This window comes from Podarcis liolepis (assembly GCF_965112155.1).
Source record: "Podarcis liolepis genome assembly, chromosome: 8".
Lineage (NCBI taxonomy): Eukaryota > Metazoa > Chordata > Lepidosauria > Squamata > Lacertidae > Podarcis > Podarcis liolepis.
The window spans coordinates 63,460,093-63,486,211 of record NC_139560.1 but is presented as its reverse complement, the minus strand read 5'-3'; the positions used below and the strand labels follow the sequence as shown (position 1 = coordinate 63,486,211).

At 42.4% G+C, this 26,119-nt stretch overlaps 1 protein-coding gene across 1 annotated transcript; it reads right to left on the bottom strand.

Moving 5' to 3' along the window:
- Positions 1–360: 360 nt before the first annotated feature.
- SLC35B3 (solute carrier family 35 member B3) lies at positions 361–24,338 on the bottom strand. Its single transcript, XM_083519596.1, has 10 exons — positions 24,152–24,338; positions 18,717–18,972; positions 16,024–16,145; positions 14,782–14,936; positions 12,877–12,984; positions 8,735–8,832; positions 7,859–7,951; positions 7,271–7,382; positions 4,165–4,234; positions 361–1,446 (listed from the first exon to the last, which is right to left on the bottom strand). Exons 2-10 carry the CDS (start codon positions 18,915–18,917, stop codon positions 1,296–1,298), a joined length of 1,110 nt encoding a protein of 369 aa, XP_083375722.1. The 5' UTR covers positions 18,918–18,972; positions 24,152–24,338; the 3' UTR covers positions 361–1,295.
- Between the last annotated feature and the right edge of the window lie 1,781 nt (positions 24,339–26,119).

Here is a 26,119-nt window from a genome sequence, read left to right as displayed (position 1 = left end):
AGGCCATTCAGTGACAGCTGAGGCTAAAGGCCTAAGACCTATATAATGATAAGTACTGCAGAGAGAATGCACAGTGGCGAGTACTTCTTATCTGTGTATATTTAGAGATTTCTGGCTGTTTCACTTTGCAAATACAATTATTTGCAGATTATGCTGATTATGTGCAGCATTCAGCACCCTGACAATTTTCATATTTGTTTAAAAGAAACTTCTAGCTCCTAAGTCTATATATAGGCTTAAATGTGTTAAGAAGTTAAAAGGGAAAGCTAAGTAACAGGTAAAAGTTTGGCATGAACAGTTTACATAACTACAGTTCCCCATGATTTGCAGAAGCAAAAGGAAGAACGTAAAACAAGCAAATACACACATGTGCAGAATTTATTCACGTTGCGGAATTCAGCTTTTCATGGCACAGAATTTGTTAAAGTGCACAGTATAGAAAGCGCTCCACTGAACGAGCCCATTTCCAAGCTAATTACAATATGCAATAATCAAAGTAATCCATCCTCCACTCTTTTAGCTACTTTCCTAGGTCCCACTCATTTCATTACAATATGGAGAGGTAGCAAGGAAATGAGTTAAGACCTTCTTGATACTTTAATGTGAAGGATCATTCCTTACGAATCAACGAGAGAGAGAGAAAATGCATAGACTCCGGAGGCTGGTTCCTTTAAACGTGTCTCAAAGCCATCCACTTGAAGAGAATTTCATTTTGCTTTTTCCTTCAGAAGAAAACCGTCAATACCAAAAACATTGGGAATAGAAGCTTTAAGACTTTTTGTTTTAAAAAAAATAAAAAATAAAAAAGTTATGGCATAATAATTAAAACCTCGTCGGCTTAACCTTTCAGTTTAGTCAATCAGGTTCTGATTAGTTTCTATCTTGTTTCAAAACAGTGTTACATTTAAATAAACTGATCCCAACAATAAAACACAAAGACCCACTTGATTTCAAGAGCAGCAGCAATTAAAATGCCCAAATTAATCACACACGCCCTCTCCTATGTGCCCTATTTGGAGTGAAGATTTCAACAGCTCACACAAGAACCACTGTCCCTTAGAGCCCATCGTCAAATGCCATTATCCAGACTGGGCCCCCACACAGGATGAGACCTGAGCTCTTCCAAGAGAGGGTTTTCACAGAGATGCTGATGTCCACCATCTGCAAGTCAACGAAATGCCTTTGACTCCTTTGGTTTTAGTGTCATTCCCTTTGGAAAACGAGTCAGCTGGAGACTATTGCAATGAAGGTACAGAAACAAACAGTCCAGCGCAACACATGGCGCAAGCCACTGTCTACACCGTTTGAGACAACGTCCTTGTCTGTTTTTCTTCGGTACATTTATTCCAGAGACTGCGCACTGAAGGGAGTCTGAGTTTATCCATGTTCTTGCTGTAAACATTGAGGAATATACCAAGGACAACCAGCAAGCCTGACCACACGTACCTAAAATGGAGAAAGGGGGGTGGAGTAACACATTAGCAACTGTATGTATGTATGGCAAGGGTCTTGTAGGAAGCAAAGAGGTAGTCCCAGAATTTAAAATTGAATTTGTAAAGGGGTGGAGGAATATGGTAGACCTAAAAAATTAGCTTCCTTAAGTATTCATCTGCCTCGGTAGCTCAAGTCGGTAGAGCTGAGACTCTTAATGTCAGGGCTGTGGGTTCAAGCCACATGTAGGGCAAAATATTCCTGCACTGCCGAGGATTGGACCAGATGACTCTTGCGGTCCCTTCCAACCTATGTTTCTAAGATTTATAATGCATCTTCTAATAATGCATCTTGCCATATAGCAAGACAGATTTGTATTCTCTCCGAAACAAGGTTTCCATTTATTTCACACATCAGTTCACTGCTATTACAAAATGTGCGTTTTCCAAATTTCGTGAGTGCTAGGACATGTTTTTGCTCTAAAAATTGGGTGCACACTTCGCTGCTATACCTATAAAGGTTTACTGTTAGTGACAATAAGCACTGCCTGCCTTTTGAGCATCCCAACTGCTGTGTATGGGTCCTGGAAGGAAGGATGCCACACACAAAAAAGAGAGGCGGCTCCCTATGGGGGGCAGCCTCTTCAGCTACATCTCTGTATGGAGAGCGACTGAGTGCCCCCCCCATCATACCTGGTGGAGAGGTGGGGCAACCCTGGTGAAGACTGATTAGGAGATAAGAAGAAGAAGACTTGATACCCTGCCTTTCACGCCCCCTTAAGGAGTCTCAAAGCAGCTAAGATTCTCCTTTCCCTTCCTCCCCCACAACACTCTGTGAGGTGAGTGGGGCTGAGAGACTTCAGAGAAGTGTGACTAGCCCAAGGTCACCCAGCAGCTGCATGTGGAAGAGCGGAGACGCGAACCCGGTTCCCCAGATTACAAGTCCACTGCTCTTAACCACTACACCATGCTGGCTCCTGCACACATAACAAAGCACAGATCTTCTTTGGGTGGGGCCTTAATTCATTTTAAAAGTCTGTTTGCTTTTATGATGGCTTATAATTTTGGGGTTTCTGGCAAACAATGTAACAACCTCCCACTTATAGCTATGTATCAAATTAATTTATCCTGACTAAGCCATTTTTCACCTTCTCACACCTTGCCTTTTCCTGTAAGACCTATTGCAGTTGTTAAGAGTCGTCAACACGCTCATCTCAGCTATCTGCCAATCACCCATTCCCACCACCCTTCTGAGTAATACCCCTCCCCACCTTCTCACTATATAGAAGGATCTGGCTACTTCTGTTTCAGTGTATCTGAAGAAGTGTGCATGCACACGAAAGCTCATACCAAGAACTAACTTAGTTGGTCTTTAAGGTGCTACTGGAAGGAATTTTTTTATTTTGACTATGGCAGACCAACACGGCTACCTATCTGTAACTAATTTATCCAAGTGCCCCTTAGTTCTGTTCTTGTTTCTGTTCTTCATGTCTTAAGCTCATGCACCCCACACGAGTCAAGGACGGAACAAAAACAGAAATCCCACTGTGCGTGTAGCAAAGCATAGGCTTGCTTATGGGGTGTAGGGGTTAGAATGCAGGATTAGGACTTGGGAGACCAGAGTTCAAATCCCCACTTGACCAGGAAGTTCAGTGACCTTGGGCCAGTCACTAACCCTCAACATCGTTGTGAGGACATTATGGAGAATGGGAGCGCCATCTATGCTGCCTTGGGCTCCATGGAGGAAAGGGGGATGTCAGGGAACTGCCATCGGAGCTAGAGGCGGAGGGAAGGCTCCAGAGGGATGCTGGAGAGGGTCCCAGTAGGGAGAGAGGCAGCCCATCTGCTGGGGAAGGAAATCAGCGTACCACCAGTGGAGAAGGGGGGCAGATGGGAGAATCGGAGAGGAGGCTCCAAGACTCCTCGCCGGAGACCAGAGAGTACGGGTACTCTGCTGCCCACACCCTCCCTGCGCAGAAGACTTCCGCGCAGGGAGAGTAGGAGGAGACTGTTAGGATATTTCCGTTCCACCTTAAAAGGGAGCAGGCTTTGTGAGTCACAGAGTCTGCGCATGTCCTGTTCACAGGATGTTTATGTTTGCTGTTCCTTTCGTTTTCTCAGTCGGTCGGAGACACTGACTCAGAACGGTCATGTTTTTCTTTGTTCTGTTCAATGCTAAATAAAGTCTGTAAATATGCTCTTCTGCGGTGCAGCTTTCTGCCTGTGTTTTCTGCTGATAAAGAGTGTGCACGAGCCCTAGAATGTGGCAGTCTATTTCTGAGGCTTCGTGTCGCTAATTGCTGGATCTGCGTGACTACGGGAGATCGATGGACGTCCGGCAGCCGGCTTGGGGCCATGATGGACTATATCTCCCTGGCAGTATTCCCAACAGAGACTTGGCGTCAAAGAACTTCTTTGCTGGAAGAAGTTCAAGAAACGCCCACTGACGGATTCTGCCAGCGACTGAGACAGCCACAAAGCTAGAGGCTGTCCAGACAGAAAGGGTTCAACCAGGTAACCTAGCCAGGAGTGGCAGCAACCTACGCACGAGCAACCCCTAGAACCGTTACAGGGGATTACAAGTGGAAAATAATTAATAAATAAACAATCCCTGCAGGTGGGCCATAAATTAACAAAAAAATTTATAGGATGCGTTCGGTGATTACATTTAAATCACAACATTATATACATTAGGTGTATTAATTAAAGTCAATACATGTAGATGGATACTTACTGGAATGTAAATGGCTTTGCAAAAAACAGAAAAGAAAGTACAATTGTCATTGCTTTTCTTCCTGTTGTGACTGAAGGAAAACAAGTCCATTAAAACATTAGTTCCATCCCAACTAAAATACAGTTTCAATGCAGCAGAACAGAAGCATCATGCAAAGGATGGCAAACGCGGTAATCACAACCTCACGCCTTACTGCAGCTTGCATTTACTTGCAATAGACTGACATCATGGCCCCCAATACAGAGAAAGTTAGCTGCACTTCAGCTCCATCAAAATGAATGGCATTTAAGTTAGGTATCACCAACTTTTTCTACTGTTTTCACATCTGGTTTATTACTAATCTTCTCTGGATTTAGAGGGGTGGTGGCCACATGGGTGCTGCTTTACATCTGCCACAGTGTGCGGTCTATGTAACAGCAAAGCATCAAGGTAAAGTTATTCCAATAATAACTTTATCAACATTCAACAGGCTGCAGACACAATATAAAAACCATAACCCTCTTTTAAAAAAGAGAGACACAAAAAATCTGCTTGATCCAGAGCTCTGATCCAATGCTGGAGGAAAGCTCTCATGGCAGGCTCTCTCAGCTGGCATGATGATGTGCAATGCTTGAAGGTGCTTCTAAAGGGGTCCCAAAAATTTTTGATACATGGTCGCCCAGAGAGACCAAAATCATTGCATGAGATCTCTTGCGTCTAACTACGTAATAAGGGCTTTAAATTTGTAGATCAGTCAGCAAAAGGTTTAGTCACTTAATCTACGGGGAACCAGTATTAATTGACAAGAGTACATTTTCATCGGCGAGGTTTCCAGTTATGCTTTACGCTTGTTTTGGTCATGATTCATAATTGCAATAGGGATTTTTAAAAAAAAAAAATGCATTAAAGGTAGTTTGCCTAACTGTAAGTGGTAAGGTTTGGTTCTATAATAAACTGCAAGTCTCTTCCTTCCTTCGGTATCTCAAAATGGCACCTACTGTCTAACTGATTCAACTGATTAACTGGGAAAAAGGCAGATGATCAATCTATCAACTGGATCGGTTGCTCTAAAAAATATTGCAGCATTGCTGGCTGGTTACTACAGCTCCAGCCCATGGCAAGCTCCTCATCCCCAGCACCTTTAGGCATCTATACACCCAAGCAGACTTCACAGGGTCTATGACTGTGCATGCTGGAATTCCCCTGCAGGCACAAGGTCAGCAAATTATGTTGCTCAGGCTGCCTGTCAGTCTTCGGCTTGAGCAGAAGATTTTGTAGTTATGAAGCCTTTTTTATAGGGCGTCTTATCAGCCTTTCGCCATACCGTATATCTGTCTCATTCTGCCACAATCCCCTGCAATGAAATAATACGCAGCAGTAACACAGAACTTTCCCCCCCTTCTTCTTCAATGGATAGCCAAAGCACTTCTTTATGGATGTGTTAAATATTTTATTCCCATTTTATAAAAAATGAAAAATGGAGGCACGAGAAGGTGAAGCAATTTGTCCAAGGTTATTCGGGTGTTTGTTGCTGGAACGAAAAGGGGAGCCCGACTTTAATTGGGGAGGAGGAGACTTTTCCTCCTATTTATGCAATTTTTAAAAATGAAAAAGCATTCTTTTCCAGGTCTCTTAACTGCATTTACCTAATGGCAGGGCTCAATGAAGGCCGACAACCGGGCAGCCTAATCCCACACTTTAGCTGCTGTAGTATAAAAGTGGAGACTTGTATAGCTGCCAAAACTGCATCCTCTGCTGGACAAATGGAGCAGTAATATGCAGCACTGGCCTGTGTGCCATTTAAACAACTATACTGCAGCATGCTTGGCGCTGGCACCAGTCAAAGGGACTGCAACAGCTTTCAGAAACCATCAGGCAGATGGAAATCCTTTCTATCCTTGCTTACACACTGCTCTCTAAATGGGTTTGCATATACAGCTGCTTCCAGGGAAGGCTTAGGACCAAGACCCTAGTGCAGAAATATTCTAATGGCCCTTCAATTAGAGATCCTGTGGCTCTTCTAGATGTGTCTGGACCTCACCTCCCATGAGCCCTGACCATGGGGCTGATGGGGGCTTGGAGCCCAACATCTTGGAGGGGGGGGTAAATGATCCTTTTCACCTTCTCTGTCCTAGTGCAGACACAGACTCCTTGCCTGTTGGACCTAAAGACGCCTAGAAATGTTTCCAGGGGAGTGGAAACATCGCCCCCCCCTTGCTGGACTATAGGGTACAAGGCTGAATGACCCATCTCCTCACCAGTGCAATCTGGTCCAATGTGGGTCATTTGATCATTCTCTCCAAGTCTATTATGCTGTCAGGGAAAATTCTTGGATATGGATTCAAAGTAAGGCAGCATGTGCTTTTAATATACAAAGACTAGCCCCAGAAGTCTGTTTGATGTATTTTTCTAAAATAAATTTTATTAAAGTTTATAGAGAAAAAGATAAAGCTTAATATCTTATCTCCCCCTTTTTAACCAAACGAAGACCTTTATCTGCTTGATAGATGGGTCTAGGATCCTTCTAGAGCTTCTCAGCCCACCCCCTTTCTAAGGTTAATATTTGGTCCCACCCACCACCAAATTATTTCCAGTATTGATTCTGAGAACATATTTGTCATGCCTGTATAACTGAGCAGTGAATGTAATGCTTTAATGCTACTGAATTGACAGAATTCTTATTCGTATATAATTGGAATTCTGTTGAAGTAAGGAAAAATGAAAGACACTCCCCCCCCCCCCCCCAATTTACAGTCAAGGAGCTTAGAGATGTTATAATTTAATCATTTCCTTTTCTCTACCTCATTTGCTTTTATACACATTTCTTTTCCATTTAATACATATCTGCCGTGCATTTTTGAATTGCAAATGTGTGGAAGGTGACATTTACCTCTGCTGCAATGATCTATGTATTTGCGCAAGCAGTCTTGTAGGTGGAAGCATTGGATCAAAACAAAAAAAGCGGTACGTATCTAAGACACGCTACCCCTCACCACATGAACCCATTAAACCATTCACAGAACAAAAGAACAGGAGACGGAGCAGAAATAATGTACAAGCTTTATCCCAAATCAGGATTTTTATTCAATTCTTCTATTCAAAAATGAACTAAAAAAATGAACTGTACCTGTCACAGCTAAAAGAGCTCCAAAGATTTTAATCAGGGCTAGGACAAAAGAGATTCCAAAATAGCCAGTCAAGGAGAACAAGAATGCGTAGCCGTATGTTTGAACTGGGTGCTGCAGGAACAAGACAAAATATTAAACAGAGGAAGATGCAAAACAAACCCCGAGGTACCGCAGAATGAAATAAATGCCTTTAATCAACTGCCCGAACCAAAGTAACAAAATCTTAAATCAGTCACGATTTTATTTATTCTCATTGGAAAATTGAGAAAAGTCATAATGAAATGATAAATTTTTTTTGAAGAATAAAAGTAATTTCTGATGAGGCTGGGTACATATACCCAAGTCAGTGGATCACAGAAACAACTTTAATGCACATTTGTTTGTTTGTTTGTTTATTACAGTATTTATAAACCACCAAATCATAAGAAAAGTATCAAGTGCAGTGAAAATCATCAAAGCATCATAAAAAAAAGTTCAAGCAGGAATGCAAAGCCTAGTAATGTGATTTGGTCAAAAATAATCTAACAGCACATGAATGGGGGGGGGGGAGGAAATCACACTTTTTTAAATGGAAAAAAAATATTTACCTTTGAGCAAAATGTGACTGCAGGGGTTAAGCCACTAGTGCATGTCAGTCCCAATAAAATATACAGGAAACCTATTGAATAGGAATACAAAACCTGGAATAGTTACAAAAACAAATTATTTTAATCTTATGGTATTTTTAAAACGCCATATATATTGTGTGCTCTATCAGCACATCTCTTTGCTGGAAGAATGTAATCTCTTTTGAAAGTTACGGTTTTCAAGTATAATACAGGCAATAACCTCAGATATTAGCTTCTGAGTAACTTGCTTGATAAACACGCCTCAACTGGCAATTGATATACACTTACAAGGTGATTCTCTGGTTAACAGATCTGCCGTTTTATACAGCCTTGTTCTGAATGATAGTTACAGTTATCATGAATTAAATGGCAACTGTGTGCATTGGCCTTACCGAATTTACACAGTAGTTGCTGGCTGTGAAGACAAATCTTTTAATTTTTAATAAAACTCTGTCTGAAGTTGCGCTCCAGTCTCTTATTTTTAAATTCACAATTTCTCTTGCCGTTAACTTACGCCAGAGCAACAAATGTTTACTATTGGCAACAACCAGACAGGACTATTCCTGTACAGGCAACCTTCCATTTACGTGGGGGGTTATGTTCCGAGGCACCGCACGCTAAAGTGAAATCACGTATATTTGAAACACCGTTAACAAAGCCCCAAAACACTCTGTTCCACCCCTGCCCCACCCCATTCCTCAACGTTTTTGTGATGTTTTCAGGTCACTTCTGGGTTCAGTGCAATGCACATTTTTTAATCATGGCTGACTGACTTAAAATAGTAGACAGAAACAGAACAAAACTCCGCCCCACAGCTCCCATAACCGAATGAAATTATAGAAGGGGAACATTTACCATTTCAGAGTTGGAGCCATTGTGCAACTTCATAGCCTTTTCCTGCACGTTTCCTATAACAGCGTCTGCACAGAGGGCAAGGGATATAAGGACCACACCTTCAAGGAATCAGAAAAGGACATAACATAAAATAAAGCAATAGGCACATACTCTAACATTATGGATAGAATTCACTGTTGCACTAAGGCAATTGTTCTGTCAGTGCAAATGTTTTTGTTTGCCAGATCGAACTCTCTCTCCTCCTCACCAAAACTGGAATTGTCTCATTTGTGCAAGTGGGATGCCACAAATAAATATCGCCCATGGTTCTTCCGATGTAGACCTATTGGAGTCATTAGGTGCCAACTTCCTGGGGCCCTGGGTGCCTGAGCGCCCACAAAGTTCCCCATGAAGGGGCTGGGCACCCACAAAATTCTGTGCCAGGGCTATGGGACCAATTTGGCACTCCTGACTGGAGTTTAGAGAACAAGGGTTATACATTCTCTTATTCTCTGCACTTTTAAAATCTGTGTAAGACCCGCTTTTTACATATGATGCAAAGAACAACACAAAAGCAACCACATTCTCCATTTTGATGGGGGAAGAGTAGAAGGGCAGACAAACACTTAGAGGGATATACTTTGCAATATATATTCTTTCCAGATAGCAAAGAAAGCAACAACTGCTTGACGTGCAACAACATTTTAAACATGTTAAATCAATCAAATCAATTAATTAATAAAATTAACAGAATTTGTATTGCTGCATATTTAGGCTTATTGCATTTCCCCCATTTTTACACAACATCGCTTACCATGTTCTTCAATACTATTAAAAGAGCCTTAAATCTAATTTTCCAGTCTTTGATGGACACAATATGGGTGATACTGTTCACACAGCCAATACTTTAAATTCACTCAGTTTTTATGTTTCTAACATTTGTATCAGCAAAAATTACAAGTTCCGTTTAACCTCAAAGCTCAGTTTTGTCTCCTTGGGCAAAAGCTGTCACATGTAAATAGATTTGCCCTTGACAATGTGAATGTTTAAAGAATTTTGATTAAATTATGCAACTCAAAAAATGCTTCAGCTAAGAATAATACAAGCTTGAGTGTAAATGCTTCCACAACAATTTGATTATAAACTAGTGAAAGGAAATCTAATATTATTTAGTGACCAGGAATAGGGCTGCATGCACTGCAAGGCAAGTTAAGAACTTGACATTGTGACTGACTTATGAAAACTTTATTTCAGCACAATGACAGCACAACATTTTGCTCGAGACACATAATTTTTTAGCAGGACCCAAGGCAAATTTGAACACAACGGCCGTACTGGGATGTCAACAAAACCATAGCGTAGTGATTAGATCAAGCTGCCTTCTGTGCTCCTTGCTCACACAATTACAAGGAAGAGTTTTGAAGTGTTTGCTTAGGTTTGATGTTGACTTGTGATGCTAACATTAGCCACCGTTGACAATGCAATAAGCCACAGTTAAGCAGAAACAAAATTGAACAGTTCTGAATTCCTTGTGGAGGAGGGACAAGGGGCAGAGTTTAACCTCAAGGCTTGTTTTGATTTGTTCATATCATGCTAAACTATAAGTCAGTGCAAGGGTGGATAACCTTTAGGTTCTTCATATTCCCCCACTTTTGACAAGTGGGCATCGCCACCCATCATAATGACATCAGGTGAGTTATCCCACACAGGTGGTCCACAGAGTTGCGGTAAAATAGTGACTTCACGGCACTACACAAGGTTTGCACAGTGTTTCAAAGTGCGGCCGATCAGCAGGCTTAAACTCCATTGCCCATCAGCTGAGAGGGAGGGAATTCAAGGTGGCTTTCTGTGGGGATCAGTTGCATGCACAGGTTCCCAGTGGATAACTTTTGCAGCCAAACCAAGCAGGCTTGAACTCACCACCTATCAGCCGAGGAACTTGGTCAAGTAGCTGAATCAGCTGCCACTCTACCTGCCCCACATATGGTGCCCGGGGGGGGGGCAGGTAAGGTGGTGCCATTTAGGGGGAATGATCTGGTGGGTCATATTTGGCCCACAGACTGGTGGTTGCCCAACCCTGGTTTTACTGTGACATCTGAACAGGCAGAATGAATTTCCTGCTGTAGTGTAAACATTATTTGTTCTACACCAGGGGTCAGCAAACTTTCTCAGCAGGGGGCCAGACCACTGTCCCTCTGACCTTGTGGGGGGCCAGACTATATTTTGAAGAAAAAAAAAGAACAAATTCCTATGCCCCACAAATAACCCAGAGATGCATTTTAAATAAAAGCACACATTCTACTCATGTAAAAGCACCAGGCAGGCCCCACAAATAACCCAGAGATGAGTTTTAGATAAAAGGGCACATTCTACTCATGTAAAAGCACCAGGCAGGCCCCACAAATAACCCAGAGATGAGTTTTAGATAAAAGGGCACATTCTACTCATGTACTAACACGCTGATTCCCAGATCATCCGTGGGCCAGATTTAGAAGGCGACTGGGCCAGTTCCGGCCCCCGGGCCTTAGTTTGCCTACCCATGTTCTATACCCTACCATCCATATACACAATACTTTAGAGCACAAGCGAAAAAAGAAAACCAACTCCCTATCTCAAGGGAATTTACATTTAAATTTGGACAGTGGCAAAACAGATGAAGGGGGAAGCCAAGGTCAACATAAGAAATATGAGCAAATGCAGTTTACATAAACTTCATTGCAGCTGGGCATGAAGACTGGGGGTTAAAGCAAAAACTTCAGAGAAAAAGAAGGAAAACCTGGCACCATCCCTACACATTCAGGCTACTTTATTGTACGGATCCATGGATTATATGTTCCTCCTTCCATCTCCTAATGGGTTGACAATTCATTTCTCTTAAAAAATAATAATAATACCGATAAAAGTAGAAATATACAAGCCTGTTGCATTACATGCTCAACTTCTGGCAGTAAAGTAAAACCCTGGTTATAATTACTCAGAGTCCTAAAAGCCATCTCTTTTTTGTACAGCAAATACACACATGTAGAAACCAGCGATAATATTAAGCATTGAAGGAAAGCGATGGCTTTACATAGATTTTTTTTTTTTGAAACAAACATATGGGATCAGCTTTGCCCTCAAAGTGCATTGTCTCCTGCTTCATTAAGTATGCATCTTGTAAAGGTCGTGGAGTTCGACTGCTATTCAGCAAAGGGTTCTGCTTTGCAGAACTCATTTTCCTGTCTTTTTAGTTTTTATTTTCCACATAGAAAACTGCATGCAGAAGTATATTCCCAGGCTGACTGCAAGTGAAGTATTGAACAATCAGGAAAAGTCTAATTTAAAATTGAAATTTTAATTAAGAAATAAAGCTAGGATGCAGTATGGAAAAGTACAGCATTCTGTTATATTGTGAGCAGAATCCAAAGGGTATATGGCTGGCTGGCATTCCTTTTGGGGAATGGGTTCCAAACCTAACCTCTTCAACCATTATGAAAACAGCTTTTTCTTTTTCTTTGGTAAAATCAACAAGGAATTTCTCCTTAATAATAAACAATAATAATAATAATAATAATAATAATAATAATAATAATAATAATAATTTATTTATACCCCGCCCATCTGGCTGGGCTTCCCCAGCCACTCTGGGCGGCTTCCAACCAAATATTAAAATACAGCAATGCCTCAAACATTAAAAGCTTCCCTAAACAGGGCTGCCTTCAGATGTCGTCTAAAAGTCTGGTAGTTGTTCTTCTCTTTGACATCTGGTGGGAGGGCGTTCCACAGGGCGGGTGCCACCACCCAGAAGGCCCTCTGCCTGGTTCCCTGTAACTTGGCTTCTCGCAGTGAGGGAACCGCCAGAAGGCCCTCGACGCTGGACCTGTGTCCGGGTAGAACGATGGGGGTAGAGACGCTCCTTCAGATATACTGGACCGAGAAGCTCTACGGAAATTTTCTCAGTGGCTCTTACGGCACAGTCCTAATCCTAGATCCATAATCCTAGATCCACTGGGATGAGAGAGTTAGGACATGGCAGATCTCTAGCTCAGCCAAGCAGGTTCCCAGCTCAGGTGGTCTATGCCAGTGTACGTCCCCCAGCCTGGCTCAGCTGGAGATACGCCAGTTTTCTTCTCCAAAAACACATCAATTCCTATCAGAGTACGAATTTCCATTAAATATTTTACCTGTTAAGTCAAAATTCGGTGCAATGGTGCTGTCAGCTAGAGTAAACCATATTAAGCCCAAGCTCATACACACTGCAGCAGAAACGTCCGCAATATTGTAACGTTTTCCTGTGCAGGAAAAAAGGGAGAAGTTGACACCATGCAATGATGGAAGAGTTAATTCTTCAGTTCATTTGGTACTGAGTACACAGCAAGTAAACAAATATTCAATTCACCGCCTAACTCAAGGTCTTGGGGCCAAATCATAAATCTCATTATCAACCTTGTTGCTGCTTGAGTGTGGTCTTTTTCAAAACTGGTGCAGTAACATATATAATAAAAAGAACCAATGGAAGGCATGGATGGAGTTACACTCTGCGTCAGTGCACCCCCTCCCTGGGAGCCCAGAGTACAGTCACACCTTGGATCCAGAATGCCCTGGAACACAGACGTTTTGGCTCCCAAACGCCGCAAACCTGGAAGTGATTGTTCTGGTTTTCGAACCTTCTTTTGGAATCCGAACGTCCAACGGGGCTTCCGATTGGCTGCAGGAGCTTCCTGCAGCCAATCAGAAGCTGCACTTTGGTTTCCAAACGTTTTGGAAGTTGAATGGACTTCCGGAACAGATTCCATTCGACTTCCAAGGTGCAACCGTACTGGCATGAGAAACATCCTTTGTCTCCATGGTACGTTCATTTGCTGGACTGTTGTGTGACGTAGCAATGAAGAGACAGCAACCATGCCAATGGAGGAACATATGAACCAGCCCTCGGTGGCAATATCCTGACACCTAGTATCAAAATAGGTGGCCTACAGATACGTTTTCTGCCAGACTTGAAACTTTTTAACATATAGTTTTGTAAAGATGTCTAAAATCTTGGGGCATGTGGATACTGAAATTTTGCAGGTGGTATGTTTCACCTCCCATTCTAGATGCTTCAAAGGTATTAAGAAGTGTTGAGCCTAGAATGTTTAGTTTAACAAGTAAAGAGAATTTCAAGTCTGAAATCAATCTCTGAAATCTAACTTCATTATCATTAAGTAAACCAACAATTATTACTACTGTTCTCAGCTGTTTCACTTCGCCATAACCAAATTCAAAAAAACTAGCCAGCTGCACTAAAATGCCAATTCAAAGGGCGGTTTTCCTAGGTTTCCCATACAGTAAAAATAACCCATATAAGTGAGTCTCTCTCCATCAAATGAAAGCAGCAGCACCTTGGGGATTTCATGAACGGAGTTAGTAGATAAATTATTCTAGGCTCAGGCAAGAAATGTCAAACTTTTTCCAAAGTGAAGCCCCCACCACGAGCCTCCCCAAAAGCATTAACAAGACTCAACCCTGCAGTGTTAACCTTTATTCAGTGGCTGAGGTGTAGCATGATCAGCACAAAAAATGAAGGCTCTGGTCATATCCTTAAAGAAACAAAAAGTCTGACTTACTTGCCTCTCCTCCCCAAAAATAATTCAACACAATAGAATTACACCCACTTTCACCAAACGGGATGTGTGTGTGTGTGTGTGTGTGTGTGAGAGAGAGAGAGAGAGAGAGAGAGAGTGAGTAGTGGAGGAATATAGGTCTCAAGAGACACTCAATGCAAGTTCAGATAATAATTCTGCCTCAATTACCAGCTATTTACATTTTGGACAGTCTAAATCAGGAATGCATCAAAAATACTTTCCCAATCACATTCTAAGATTCTCCACCCTACAGGTTGCTTCTAGGCCTCCTTTGCAGTTTTGTTTTGATTCATTTTGGTTATTGACTCAAATTCAAAATCAATCCAGGATTTCAAAGTAACTTAAGACCTCTACAGTGAGGCAATGGATAGAGAGGGTTAAGGGAAGAGAAAATAAACCACTGCTGGGTCTTTACAAGTTTATTTTCTGAAATGAACAGCATTCAATAGCAAGAATAAGGCATACCTTGTATAAAGACTCCTCCTATCATAACTGGGATCAGTTTACAGCACTTGAAGATGACTTGTGTAGGATAATTCAGATATCCTAAGGAGGTATTTGATAAACCCATTGTCCCCACTGTTAGAAAAGCTATTATCATGTAGGTTTTGCCTGGGATCCTGGAAAATATAAATGGAAGCTCTGTATTGGGGAGCAAATGTCAACACTAAAAGAGAGGCTTTAATATTGTGGCAAGTAAAGATTAATAATCAAACTGGTGACTTTTCATGGAATTCAAAATAGTGCTGAAATCTGAATTTATTTTTTATTTAATTAGATATAATAAACCAGAAAACTTAACTACTGTATTATCACTTACTGCCACTATGTTGGCGATTTATTCTATTTTAAAATGGAAGATATAAAAGCATGCTATTTCATGCCTTTCATTCATTGCCCTACACAGACATGCAGAATACAACATATTCTGTACCAATCAGTGGGATTAATCCAAAATAACTGTCCTGAGAATACTGGCTTTCCTGTAGGTTCAGATAATATAAAACCTCAAACCCCTGATCTCTACTTACTATACAGCTCTAGAAAAAAAAAATGCCCAAAGAAGAGTTGGGACATCAACAGCTGACTTTCTTTTTTGAGCGACCTTGGGAACAAACTGGAAGGCTGCTCTTACAGGTCTTCCAGATTTCAGGAGTAACTTCTCAGGAGTTACTGGATGGGAGATCTGTGACCAGTAAGGTCTGTTTCATGCATGGAAGCTCCCCATACGGTCCGTTGGATCCTAGCCTTTGTGCAGGAGTTTCCATTGTAACACTACTCAAATATTTCAGAAACTCTGGAATCAGCTGACATCTAGCATGTGATGTGAACAGATTATAAAAGCCACAAAGAAAAATGATTCTCTTTTTCAGTATAAAATAAATGAGAAATGTATGCATCTGTTGCTATGTTTTTATTAATTTTAAAATTTGTGCCAATTAAGTGATCTTAAAGTAACTCCCCACATTAAGTGGGGAGGGAGAGAAATTCTACTTCATGTTCATTTTTCATTGGGCTGACAACTCCACAAGTCAACACCATGGGCTTTGTTATGGAATCTTACTAAATCAGACAAAAGGTTTAGAAATAATATTTGACTGATTCCTGCCCCAATTCAACTTCACAAATCATTTCTGGTTAAATAGGTAATCAAATTTAACCCACATAACAATCTGAAAAAGTAAGGCTAAATAGATAATATCATACCGTCTCCTTTTGTCCTGAATAAGCTGTAGTTCTATGAGTCCAAAGATGGAATAAAACCCAAATTGCACTAATGTAAGATACCACCCAAAGGGTTTAAAACCTTCCACTGAAAATATCAGTTCCTGGAAGAGGGAAAACAGAGAAGCATTATATTTAAAACATTGCCTATGTGACCATGTTGTATATTTTTAACTTTTAAAATTAGACTTACTCAGAAATTTGCTTTAACATTTTTTGCCTCCCAGCTTAAAAATATTGAACAGAATTATCATTAGCTTAATGAATCTGGCTAACCATCCTGTCAAGTTAAGACTTGGTATTAATTTGAATACTCTTTCTGACTTGTTTTTAATTCATGTACAGTGGTGCCCCGCAAGACGAATGCCTCGCAAGACGGAAAACCTGCTAGACGAAAGGGTTTTCCGTTTTGGAGGTGCTTCGCAAAACGAATTTCCTATGGGCTTGCTTCGCAAGACGACAATGCCTTGCGAGTTCCTGCGGGTTTTCCCCCCCTTCCCCCCCTTTTTTCCAAGCTGCTAAGCCGCTTATCAGCTGATCTGCTAAGCCGCTAAACCGCTTATCAGCTGATCCGCTAAGCCGCTAATAGAGCTAATCCGCTAATGGGCTTGCTTCGCAAGACGAAAAAACCGCAAGACGAAGAGACTCGCGGAACGGATTCTTTTCGTCTTGCGAGGCACCACTGTACTTTGTTTTTGAACATCAGTGTGAAAAGCAAGCACCAGCATTAGATATCCTATTTTGTTGGCCCATTGAGTGGGTTTTAAATTCAGAGAAATGTACTCTTCATCTATTCACCTCTTATGCAAGACTCCAGCATCACATAAGTACATAAGAAAAACCCTACTTGATGAGTCCATCCATTTCTAAAACTGATGAGACAAATAAGGCTCACTCTCAACTCTTTGCTCCTCAGCATCTAGATTCACACTGCTTCCTAACATGGAGCTTCCATTTGGCTATCATATAGCCATTTATGTCTCTGGATTTGTCTAAACTCCTTTTAAAGACTTCTAAGTTACTGGCCATCGCCATCATTGCTGTAGAGAATTCCCTATATGATTTATGCATTGTGTGAAGAAGTTCTTTGTTTAGTCCGTCCTGACTCTTATCAACCGGTTTCCTTGGGTGATCCCAAGTTCTAGTGTTATAAGAGAATTTTCTTTGTCCTTCCTCTTCACCATTCATAACATTATAAACTCCTATCATGCCCTCCATCCCCTTGTCATATTTCCCCCCTCAACTACAAAGCATTAAATCATTTTAAACTTTACTAAGATGTTAAGGCCATCTGAGGGCCTTCTTAGTAGTGGCACCCGTGCTGTGGAATGCCCTCCATTCAGATATCAAAACCCAATTATATTACTTTCCGTAGACCTCTGAAGGCAGTACTGTATCAGGAAGCTTTTAATGCCTTAGGTCTCGTGTGTTCTTTTATATTCTGTTGGAAGCTGCCCAGAGTGGTGGGGCAACCCAGTTAAATGGGTGGGGTAAAAGTAATAAATTATTATTATTTTCATTACCCTTTGCTCCAACTTTTCCAGCTGATGGTATATTTTTAGAGATGTGGCAACCAGAACTGTACACATTATTCGGTGTATATCTCTGTTATGGCACTGTACACATTATTCGGTGTATATCTCTGTTATGGGCACATTTTACTGGTGTTTTCTTTTAAATCTCTTTCCCTAATTATCTCAGACATGACCTTGAGAGATTTTACTGAAGCTGCACATCAATTTAATGTTTCCATTCCATACACCAAGATTCCCAAATCTAATTCTTGTTACTCATGGCCGGTTCAGACCCCATCACTGTGTATGTGAAGACAGGACAACAGGTCCCAAGTTGTGTCTTGCCAGCTGAAGCTAAGATCTGGGTCTGGCTAGATGGAAGACATCTCGTGGTTCTACTGCCCTCAAGACATTCAGGATGATGTTAGTGTGGGAGAGGACATTCTCACCGACAGCGCTTAAATTGTGGAACTGCCTCCCTGAAGAGGTGTGTGTGTGGCATCTCCACTATATTGTTTATATGCTTTCTGTTGTATGATGAAGACATACCTTTTCACCCTGGACTTTGACAACTGACACTGACATTTTTAGGACCCACCCTATTCTTGTGGCTGTAATTTGTTTTAAGCTGTTTTCGATACAGTGGTGCCCCGCAAGACGTATGCCTCGCAAGACGAAAAACTCGCTAGACGAAAGGGTTTTGCGTTTTTTGAGCTGCTTCGCAAGATGAAAACGTCTTGCAAGTTTGTTTCCTTTTTCTTAACACCATTAATACAGTTGCGACTTGACTTCGAGGAGCAACTCATAGAACGCGGTGTGGTAGTCTTTTTTGAGGTTTTTGAAGACTTCGGTGATTTTTGAAGTTTTTCAAAACTTTCCCGACACCGTGCTTCGCAAGACGAAAAATTCGCTAGACGAAAAAACTCGCGGAACGAATTAATTTCGTCTTGCGAGGCACCACTGTAATTGCATTTTCAAAGTGCTGTGGCCTACCATGAAACCTTTGGTTGATGGACAGGTAATAAATTAAGTAACAGTAGAAAATAAGCCCTCATATCTGCATCAAGCCACTACAGATTACAATAGAATTTTATTGAGTAATACATTATTCTGAAGAAGAAAACACAAACATTACCATAAGCAGTGAATTACAACACTTACCTGCAGATATCCATAAATAAGATAAAACAGAAAGACTCCAGAAACGCAAATGAAAAACTGGGTAGCCTTGTTAAATTTGCTGAGATTAATGCCAAGGACAACTACATCATCTACTGATTTGATGTGTGGCGACATAGCTTGGGACTTTGAAGGTACGCTGATAGAAACATACTTCCGAGAGGAATTGAATTTCAGATCCATGATTCCTAGCTTGCTGCATTCGGTGGCGATGAAATCTTTGATGTTTGTTTGAAAGCTGGAAGAAACAAGTTTAGACTGAATCATGACAGCATTCAAATGAAAACCACAACAGTCCCATATTCCAAGCACAATTTTAATTTTAATTGAATCAATCTTCTTAGATTGATATCCTTGTAGAAGGATTTTTAAAATTCCATTATTATGGAAACCGCCATGCCAACCAAGTAAACAATCATGCACCATTCTTTCTATAGGACTAAAATCTCTGATCCTGATTCTACAGAGGCAGCAGAATTCATATAAGACTGACTATAGGCAGGAAATTTGACAATTCCCAATTTTGTTGGCTAATCTTGACACAGCTGCTTAAAAATCAAGCTTCAACAAATGTGAAACCAGCACACTTCCTTCTTCTTGAAAGCACACCCACCTTGGATTCGCTAAAAAGGTGGGGGTAGATTTAAGATCAGTTATAATTTTTGCTGCGGCAGCCATCTTTCTGTTAAAATACACTTGCGGCAGGGGCATCCCATGTGCCTCCATAGATGCTGGATAGAGAGAGTTCCCTGCTCTGCTACTATAAAATGGTAATCTTAATTTGTGAAACCAAAACGATGTGTGCATTCTCATCTCTGAGTACAGGATAAACAATGAGAATTTAAACATTGTTGTATGCGACCTTTCTTGCAAGGTGTCTTGAGTAAAAGAAACAGGATAGAAAGTAAGGAACTACATATGCAATAAAAAATGTATTTATTAAACAGAATGCCTAGCTGAATTTGTCAGTCATACACTGCTTCAAAACACTTAATACGGTAATTGCTAACTGTGTTACACGACAGGGTTTTTTTTCTGTTTTGCACCTTCAGGCTAAACATACTGTTCAGTCAATGCTCTCTAAAAGTTCCTATCAGCAGCTTAGCTAGAAGTTAGTAATTAATTTTCATTTGCCTGGATATACTAGTAAAATGCAACTTTATGCATTTGGGGATTATCTATGGAAGTATCCCCTTTATAGTTCTTTACTTTGTGGTAAGTGTTTCTCCACCTGAGAGAGCCTTCCCCCAATAAAATGGATCCAAGTGGAGACTGTGTGTCTTCAGCGTGTGTTGACATCACAATGCTTACAAACTGAATGCATTACCGCTCTACTTATTCCTCCCCATGCTTTTTCCCTTTCTTTTTTCCAGAGTTAAGATCACAAGTTGCCAGAAAAATCCTCAGCTGTTCTTTCAAAAACAAGGAACACCAAGCTTTTCATTTGCGGATGTGTTAAACTGACAGCTGCCATTGATGATTAAATAATGGATCTCTTGAAATGAGAACACATCTTAATAGAACATGTATCAACACATTTACTCTCCCCCCAAAAATCTTTTTTCACTTGTCTCCTTTGTCCTTGTCACAAGCATGCTTACTGAAGTCTGGCTAGCAGCTCTTCAAAAACAGATAAATTCTCTGTATGTGCCAAACTGGGCATAGCTTCAGATTGAAAAAATCAGAATACCTGTCATCTTGGATGGAGGGTTAAAAATCTTCCAAGTCTGATCACATATTTTTTATAAAAAGTAGAGAATACATGTTTGGAGATGTGTGTGATAGGAACATACGAAGTTGCCTTAACTGAGTCAGACTGTTGGTACATCTAGCTTGGCAATGTCTACACTGGCAGCAGGTTTTCAGGGTTTCAGAAAGGGTTCTCTTCCAGTCCTATCTAGAAATGTAATCTGGGCCCTTTTGCAAGCAAAGCAGGTGCTCTACCACTGACCGAGAAGGGTCAACTAATTTATTATGGAAAAGGTGTCTGGCATAGGAATGAACACTTTTCCCTGTGAGAGTTGACCACAAATCACTTCTGTGGCAGGGACTCTGCACAAACTCTGCACCACCTGTTGACAACACGTTTTGGTCACCCTCCTTGGTCACACACATTCCAACTTGTCAACAACCTTCTTAGATTGTGGTGTCCATAACTGGACACAGTATTCCAGGTGTGGTTTGGCCATGGCAGAATAGAGTGGCGCTATTGCTTCCCTTTATCTGGACGCTAGAGTTCTGTTGATGCAGCCTAGAATAGCATTACCTTTTTTGGCTGCTGCTAAATCAAATATCTAAAGGGCTGTCATGGAAGATGGATCAAACTTGTTTTCTCTTGCTCCAGAGGGTAGGATCCAAACCAGTGAATTCATGTTACAAAAAAGGAGATTCTGACTAAACATCAAGAAGAACCTTCTGACAGTAAGAACTGTTTGACAGCGGAATGGACTTCCTCAGCACGTGGTATGCTCTCTTTTGCTGGAGATTTTAAAGCAGAGGTTGGATGGCCAGATGTCTTGGATGCTTTAACTGAGATTCCTGCATTGAAGGGAGTCCCTTCCAACTTTATAATTTTAAGTTTCTATGAAGAGGATGCTAGCTCTTTGTATACTTTGTGTTCTGTCTCTCAACAACAATGAAACATGTTTAAACAGAGATACAATTTTAACAAGTTTTTTTTGTAATATTGTTTCTTTTTCTCTTTTGTTGCTTTTGTCGTAAGCTGTTTTGGACGGGTATTTGCCCAGAAAAGTGGCAAGAAAATGTTTTGATTAAAAAAAAAATACATTCTAAAGGAAACAGAGAGGCAATGCAGCTCAGTGGCAACATAAAACTTATTGTCCCAATGTTTTCCCATATACATATAACAGTCGTTGGTAAGAATGTAAATGTAAGTACAAATGGGTGGTGTAAAGTGCACAAGGGCAAAGAAATCAATACTGGGCTACAATTCTTACTTATCTGAAAGTAATTCTCATAGAACTCAATCTCGCAGGTCATTTCTTAGTGTCTAGGATTGGGCTGCAAGCAAATCTTGAATATGCATGTTCAATTAAAGGTAATTTGGAACGAATGTTTTCACCAAAATATCCTCCACCATCAAATTAAGAGTTTTATACACACATAGCTCTTATTGTCCTTCCATTGTTACAGGAATGTCTCAATCTGGTGTGGCTATACTGTGGCAAGGCAGAAATGGCTCTCGGATTGCCAAACACATCAACCATGACACAATTCCTTGCTTTAACAACCGAAAAGAATGTGCCTTTTCCCAACAATAATATGTAGCAGTGGGCATATTTCATTTTGTTACAGTGTTGTTAAAAGGCACAATGGACTGGTTCACAGGTCATGCAATGCCAAACCATGACTTCATGTGAATGTGGGGGGGGGGGTGTCCCAGGGAGGAGATCAGAGGCATTTCATTCCTCCAATACTAATGGATCCTGGTGGGTCACACACACTTTGCAAAGGAGCAAACTGTTTTCCTCTTATCTCCACATCGCCCCTCCCCCCCTTTTTTGCTCCAATCTTGCTTTGGCACTGTGATTTCAGGTAGAAATTTCAGGGCAAATGTATGGGCGGAAGGAGGCAGGAAAATAACTGGAAGGAAACAGGTTGTTTTCCTCCCCACTTCTTCAACCCGCAAAATGTGTGTGGCCCATTCAGAATCAGCTGGCGGTGGTGCAAACCCAGTTACACAACAACAGTGACTTGTAAGCGTATCTGCCGCTGCTTTGCATCCCATCTTTTCAAAGAAAGAGAAGCTTATTGGTGCTACCTGCTGCTCTCCCGCCCACCGCACCACCCCAATCCACTCTGACTAGCCCACTTCTCCTTTGACATCTGGCCTTGCCTCCTGCAGCTGCCATACAGCAAGGGTGAGGGAATGAAAGTCCCATTCTCCCCCAACCCTTTCAGAAAGAAAAAAGGCACACCTGAATGGGTGGCTGAAGGATGGAGCCCAGGAACCCACTCCACTTTTGCAGAGAGGACATTGCTGCCATGTGGCAGACAGGTGGAGGATAGAGCCGCCCAACGGTCTCTCCACCCCTCACAAAATTAAAAAAAAACTAGTTGGTTTGCCTTGCCGCTGCCATGCAGACAGGCAAGGGGTGGTGCTCTTGGTCTTCTCGATCCACAGGAGAAAAGCACCATCTTTTATGCGCTTTGCAGTTTCCACTCCTTGCACCAGCTTTGGGAAGGGAATGAATTTCTGTCATGAAATTATGAAACAGGAAATGTTAAGTATTGCATAGAAGGCAATATGCACCCTGGTTTCAGAAGTGGCTGCAGAGCTGGCCCAAGATATTTTGCTGCCTGAGGCAGAGTGGCAAATGGTGTCTCCACGGCCAACCTTGCACAGCCAGCCAAGTTATTTTGGTGCCAAGGCAATAATAATAATAATAATAATGATGATGATGATGATGATGACCATCACTTTCCCACTCAGACAGTAAGAACACAACAACAAATCACAAACCAATTTGCTACTTTTTCATTAAGGCAATCGAAAGCAGCTTCCTCAACTCTTCCCAAGAGAAGGGGCAGCCCAGAGCCATTTGGCGCAAGTTACTCTGAGTGTAAGCTACTTATGGGTCAGTGCACCTGTTTGCCAGGTTGATAGCTTGAGCGCACCTGGGGGTTGGACTAGATGACCCTAGGGATCCCTTCCAACTCAACAATTTTATGATTCTACTTTCCTAACCACAACACTAAATCTAGAATTCCTGATCAGCCAACCTCCCTTTAAGCCCGAAAGGGAAGGTTCACAGAGGTAGCAGCTGGCGAAACCATCTCCAGACTGAAGCCACCCACCCCTCCTGCCCTCCTGCCCCTTTCCAAATCTCTCCATGGGAAACAGGACTGCAGGGAGGGAGAGGAGCCGCGTCGGAGCAAGACCCGTTTTGTTTCCGTTTCCTTCGGAGCATAAGCCTGAAAATGCAATGCTAAATCCTTTTACACCTTCAAGCAAACAAAATAAACGCGACTCACACTTTGTAAATAGAGAAATCGCTTCTGTTTCTTTCAGAGCTGAAGCCTAAAAATGCAATGTTTTTAAATGGTTAAAAACAAATGCTGTTTGCAAATAAAAGGTGTGGAAAGGGAGGAAAGCCTCTGGCTGTTAAAGCAGAAGGTTGGTGGTTCGAGGCCACCCAGGGTCGGCGGTGGAAAGGATTCCTGGGTCGCAGGGGGGTTGGACTAGATGACCCTTGGAGGTCCCTTCTGTGATTGTAGGGCAGCCGCGGGAGGAGGAAGCCGCAAGAAGAAACAGCCGCGGACCCCCCCCCCCCAGCCAGGCGTGGCTCAGCCTCTCCCTTCCCCGCCCAACTTCGGGAGATGCCCTCCCGGAAGCGGCCCTCCCTCTCCCCCCGCCGCTGCCTCCTCCTCCCCCCCCCCCGCGCCCATGCCAGTACCTGAACCCGCAGAAGCGGGTTGGATGGGGCCGCGGCGGGGAAGAGGAGCGCAGGCAGCCGGACACCGTCGCTCCGGCCCCCGCCGCCGCTCCCCCTCAAGCGGGCAAAATGGCGGGGAGCGCCGAGCTCATCGAGCCGCCGCCGCCGCGCGTCGGGTTGGTTGCTCGGCGCTCTTGTGGTTCCGCCTGGCGCCGCTCGCCGCGGCTTGGAAGCGGCCTTTCAAAGCGGGAGCTGGCGGCGCTGCCTTTGCCTTGCGCGGGCGGGGCAGGCGCGAGCCACGTCGGCCCTGCTGCGCGCATCGAGCTAGAGACCTTTCCAGGGATCCAGGCGCTGCTGTGGGCATGCTTCCCCTCATCCTTCTCCACCACCTTGATGTCTAGACTTCTTCCTCTTCCTCCTCCTCCTCTTCCTCTTCTTCTTCAATTTTTTAATGCCTTATGTTTTACTACACACACACATGCATAAAAATAATTTTTATTAAATTTTCTGTTTTACAATTTAAAATGCTCATTTTAACATCCTTAAAATATCAGTGATTACCCTTCTCTTTCCACGGTTCTTTTTGCACATCATCAATCCCTGCATAATTTACAAAAACCAAACCGTTCAATATTCCATTATTGCATCCATCAAAACTAATTTACACTGCTGGATTTAGCTTAATGCTGCCAACGTTTCCAGGTGTACACAATTATTTCTTCTCTGAAAGTATGTTCTTATTGTTCTCTTATGCTATATGTTAAGTCTGCAAGCTTAAATTGCATTTTCTGTCAGCTTAAGTTGCCATTCTTTGGTTGGGACCTCCCTTGTTTTTGGGCTAACAAAAGAAAAGTTTTTACAACTTTTTATCTGCTGTAAACTGCCCAGAATGGGTAGGGAAACCCAGCCAGATGGGCGGGGGATAAATATCATCATCATCAACAACAACAATTCAGCCTAGCTCAGTTGGTAGAGTATGAGACTCATAATTTAAGCCCCAAATTGGGCAAAGGTTTCCTGCTTGGCAGGGGGTTGGACTAGATGGTCCTTATGGTTCCTTCCAACTCTAGGATTGTTATGTACTGAGTTGACTAGGATCCAAACTGCAGCAGTCTGATTGGTCCTAGAACAATAGGATCCAAATTGCAGCAGTCTGATTGGTCCTAGAACAATAGGATTCAGAATGCAGCAGTCCGATTGGTCCAAGAACAATGCAGCAGTATGATTGGTTGGCAGGAACTACCCAATCATGCTCCAGATATAAGTGAATCCACAACCTGATTGGCTTACAGTAGAATTCCAGAATTAACCAATCATGTGCAGCCCATTGTGTAAATAATGTATATAAGCAGATACTTTGAGGGGACTATTATTCATTCCTCCTCACCACTATGAGCTGAATAAAGAGCATGAAATCACCTTGCGACTCTGAGTATATTTCACTGGCGACGAGGATGGGATCCCGCTGAGCTGACTGCCACACACAGCACCACAGCACCGCCACCTGCCGCACCGCTGCCTCGCACCGTGTATCCAGGCTTCAGCTCCGGGACACAAGGAACTCAGAATGGCAACCGACAGCAGCTTCTCACCGTTCAACCCAGCATCTGGAGACTGGGAAGCGTACGCCTCCCGTTTCACCTTCCTTCTAGAAGCCCAAGGGGTCACCGATGAAGAAGACGCCAAGAAGAGGGCGATATTCTTCAGCATCTGCGGAGAGGAGACATTTGAAATCGCCCGGGCTCTCCTTGCACCTGAAGACGTCGCTACTGTTCCATACAAAACAATAATGGAACAGCTGAAGGGGCACTTTTCGCCGCAGCCCTCAGTGGTGGCTCGTCGAAATGCCTTCTATGCAAAGCGACAAGCCCCTGGGGAAACCATAACTGGGTTTGTGACCTCTCTCCGCCAAGCTGCCCGGTTCTGCAACTTCTCAGAGCTGGAGAACATGCTTCGTGACCGCCTCGTCGGTGGCCTGAAGGACGAGAA

Coding starts and splice junctions, on each gene's coding strand:
- SLC35B3 (XM_083519596.1), bottom strand. CDS start 18,917: ATGGATCTGAAATTCAATTCCTCTCGGAAGTATGTTTCTATCAGCGTA. Junction 14,937..16,023: donor ATTCAGGACAAAAGGAGACG/GTATGATATTAT, acceptor TATATTTTCCAG/GATCCCAGGCAAAACCTACA. Junction 8,833..12,876: donor ACCGAATTTTGACTTAACAG/GTAAAATATTTA, acceptor GATTCCTTGAAG/GTGTGGTCCTTATATCCCTT.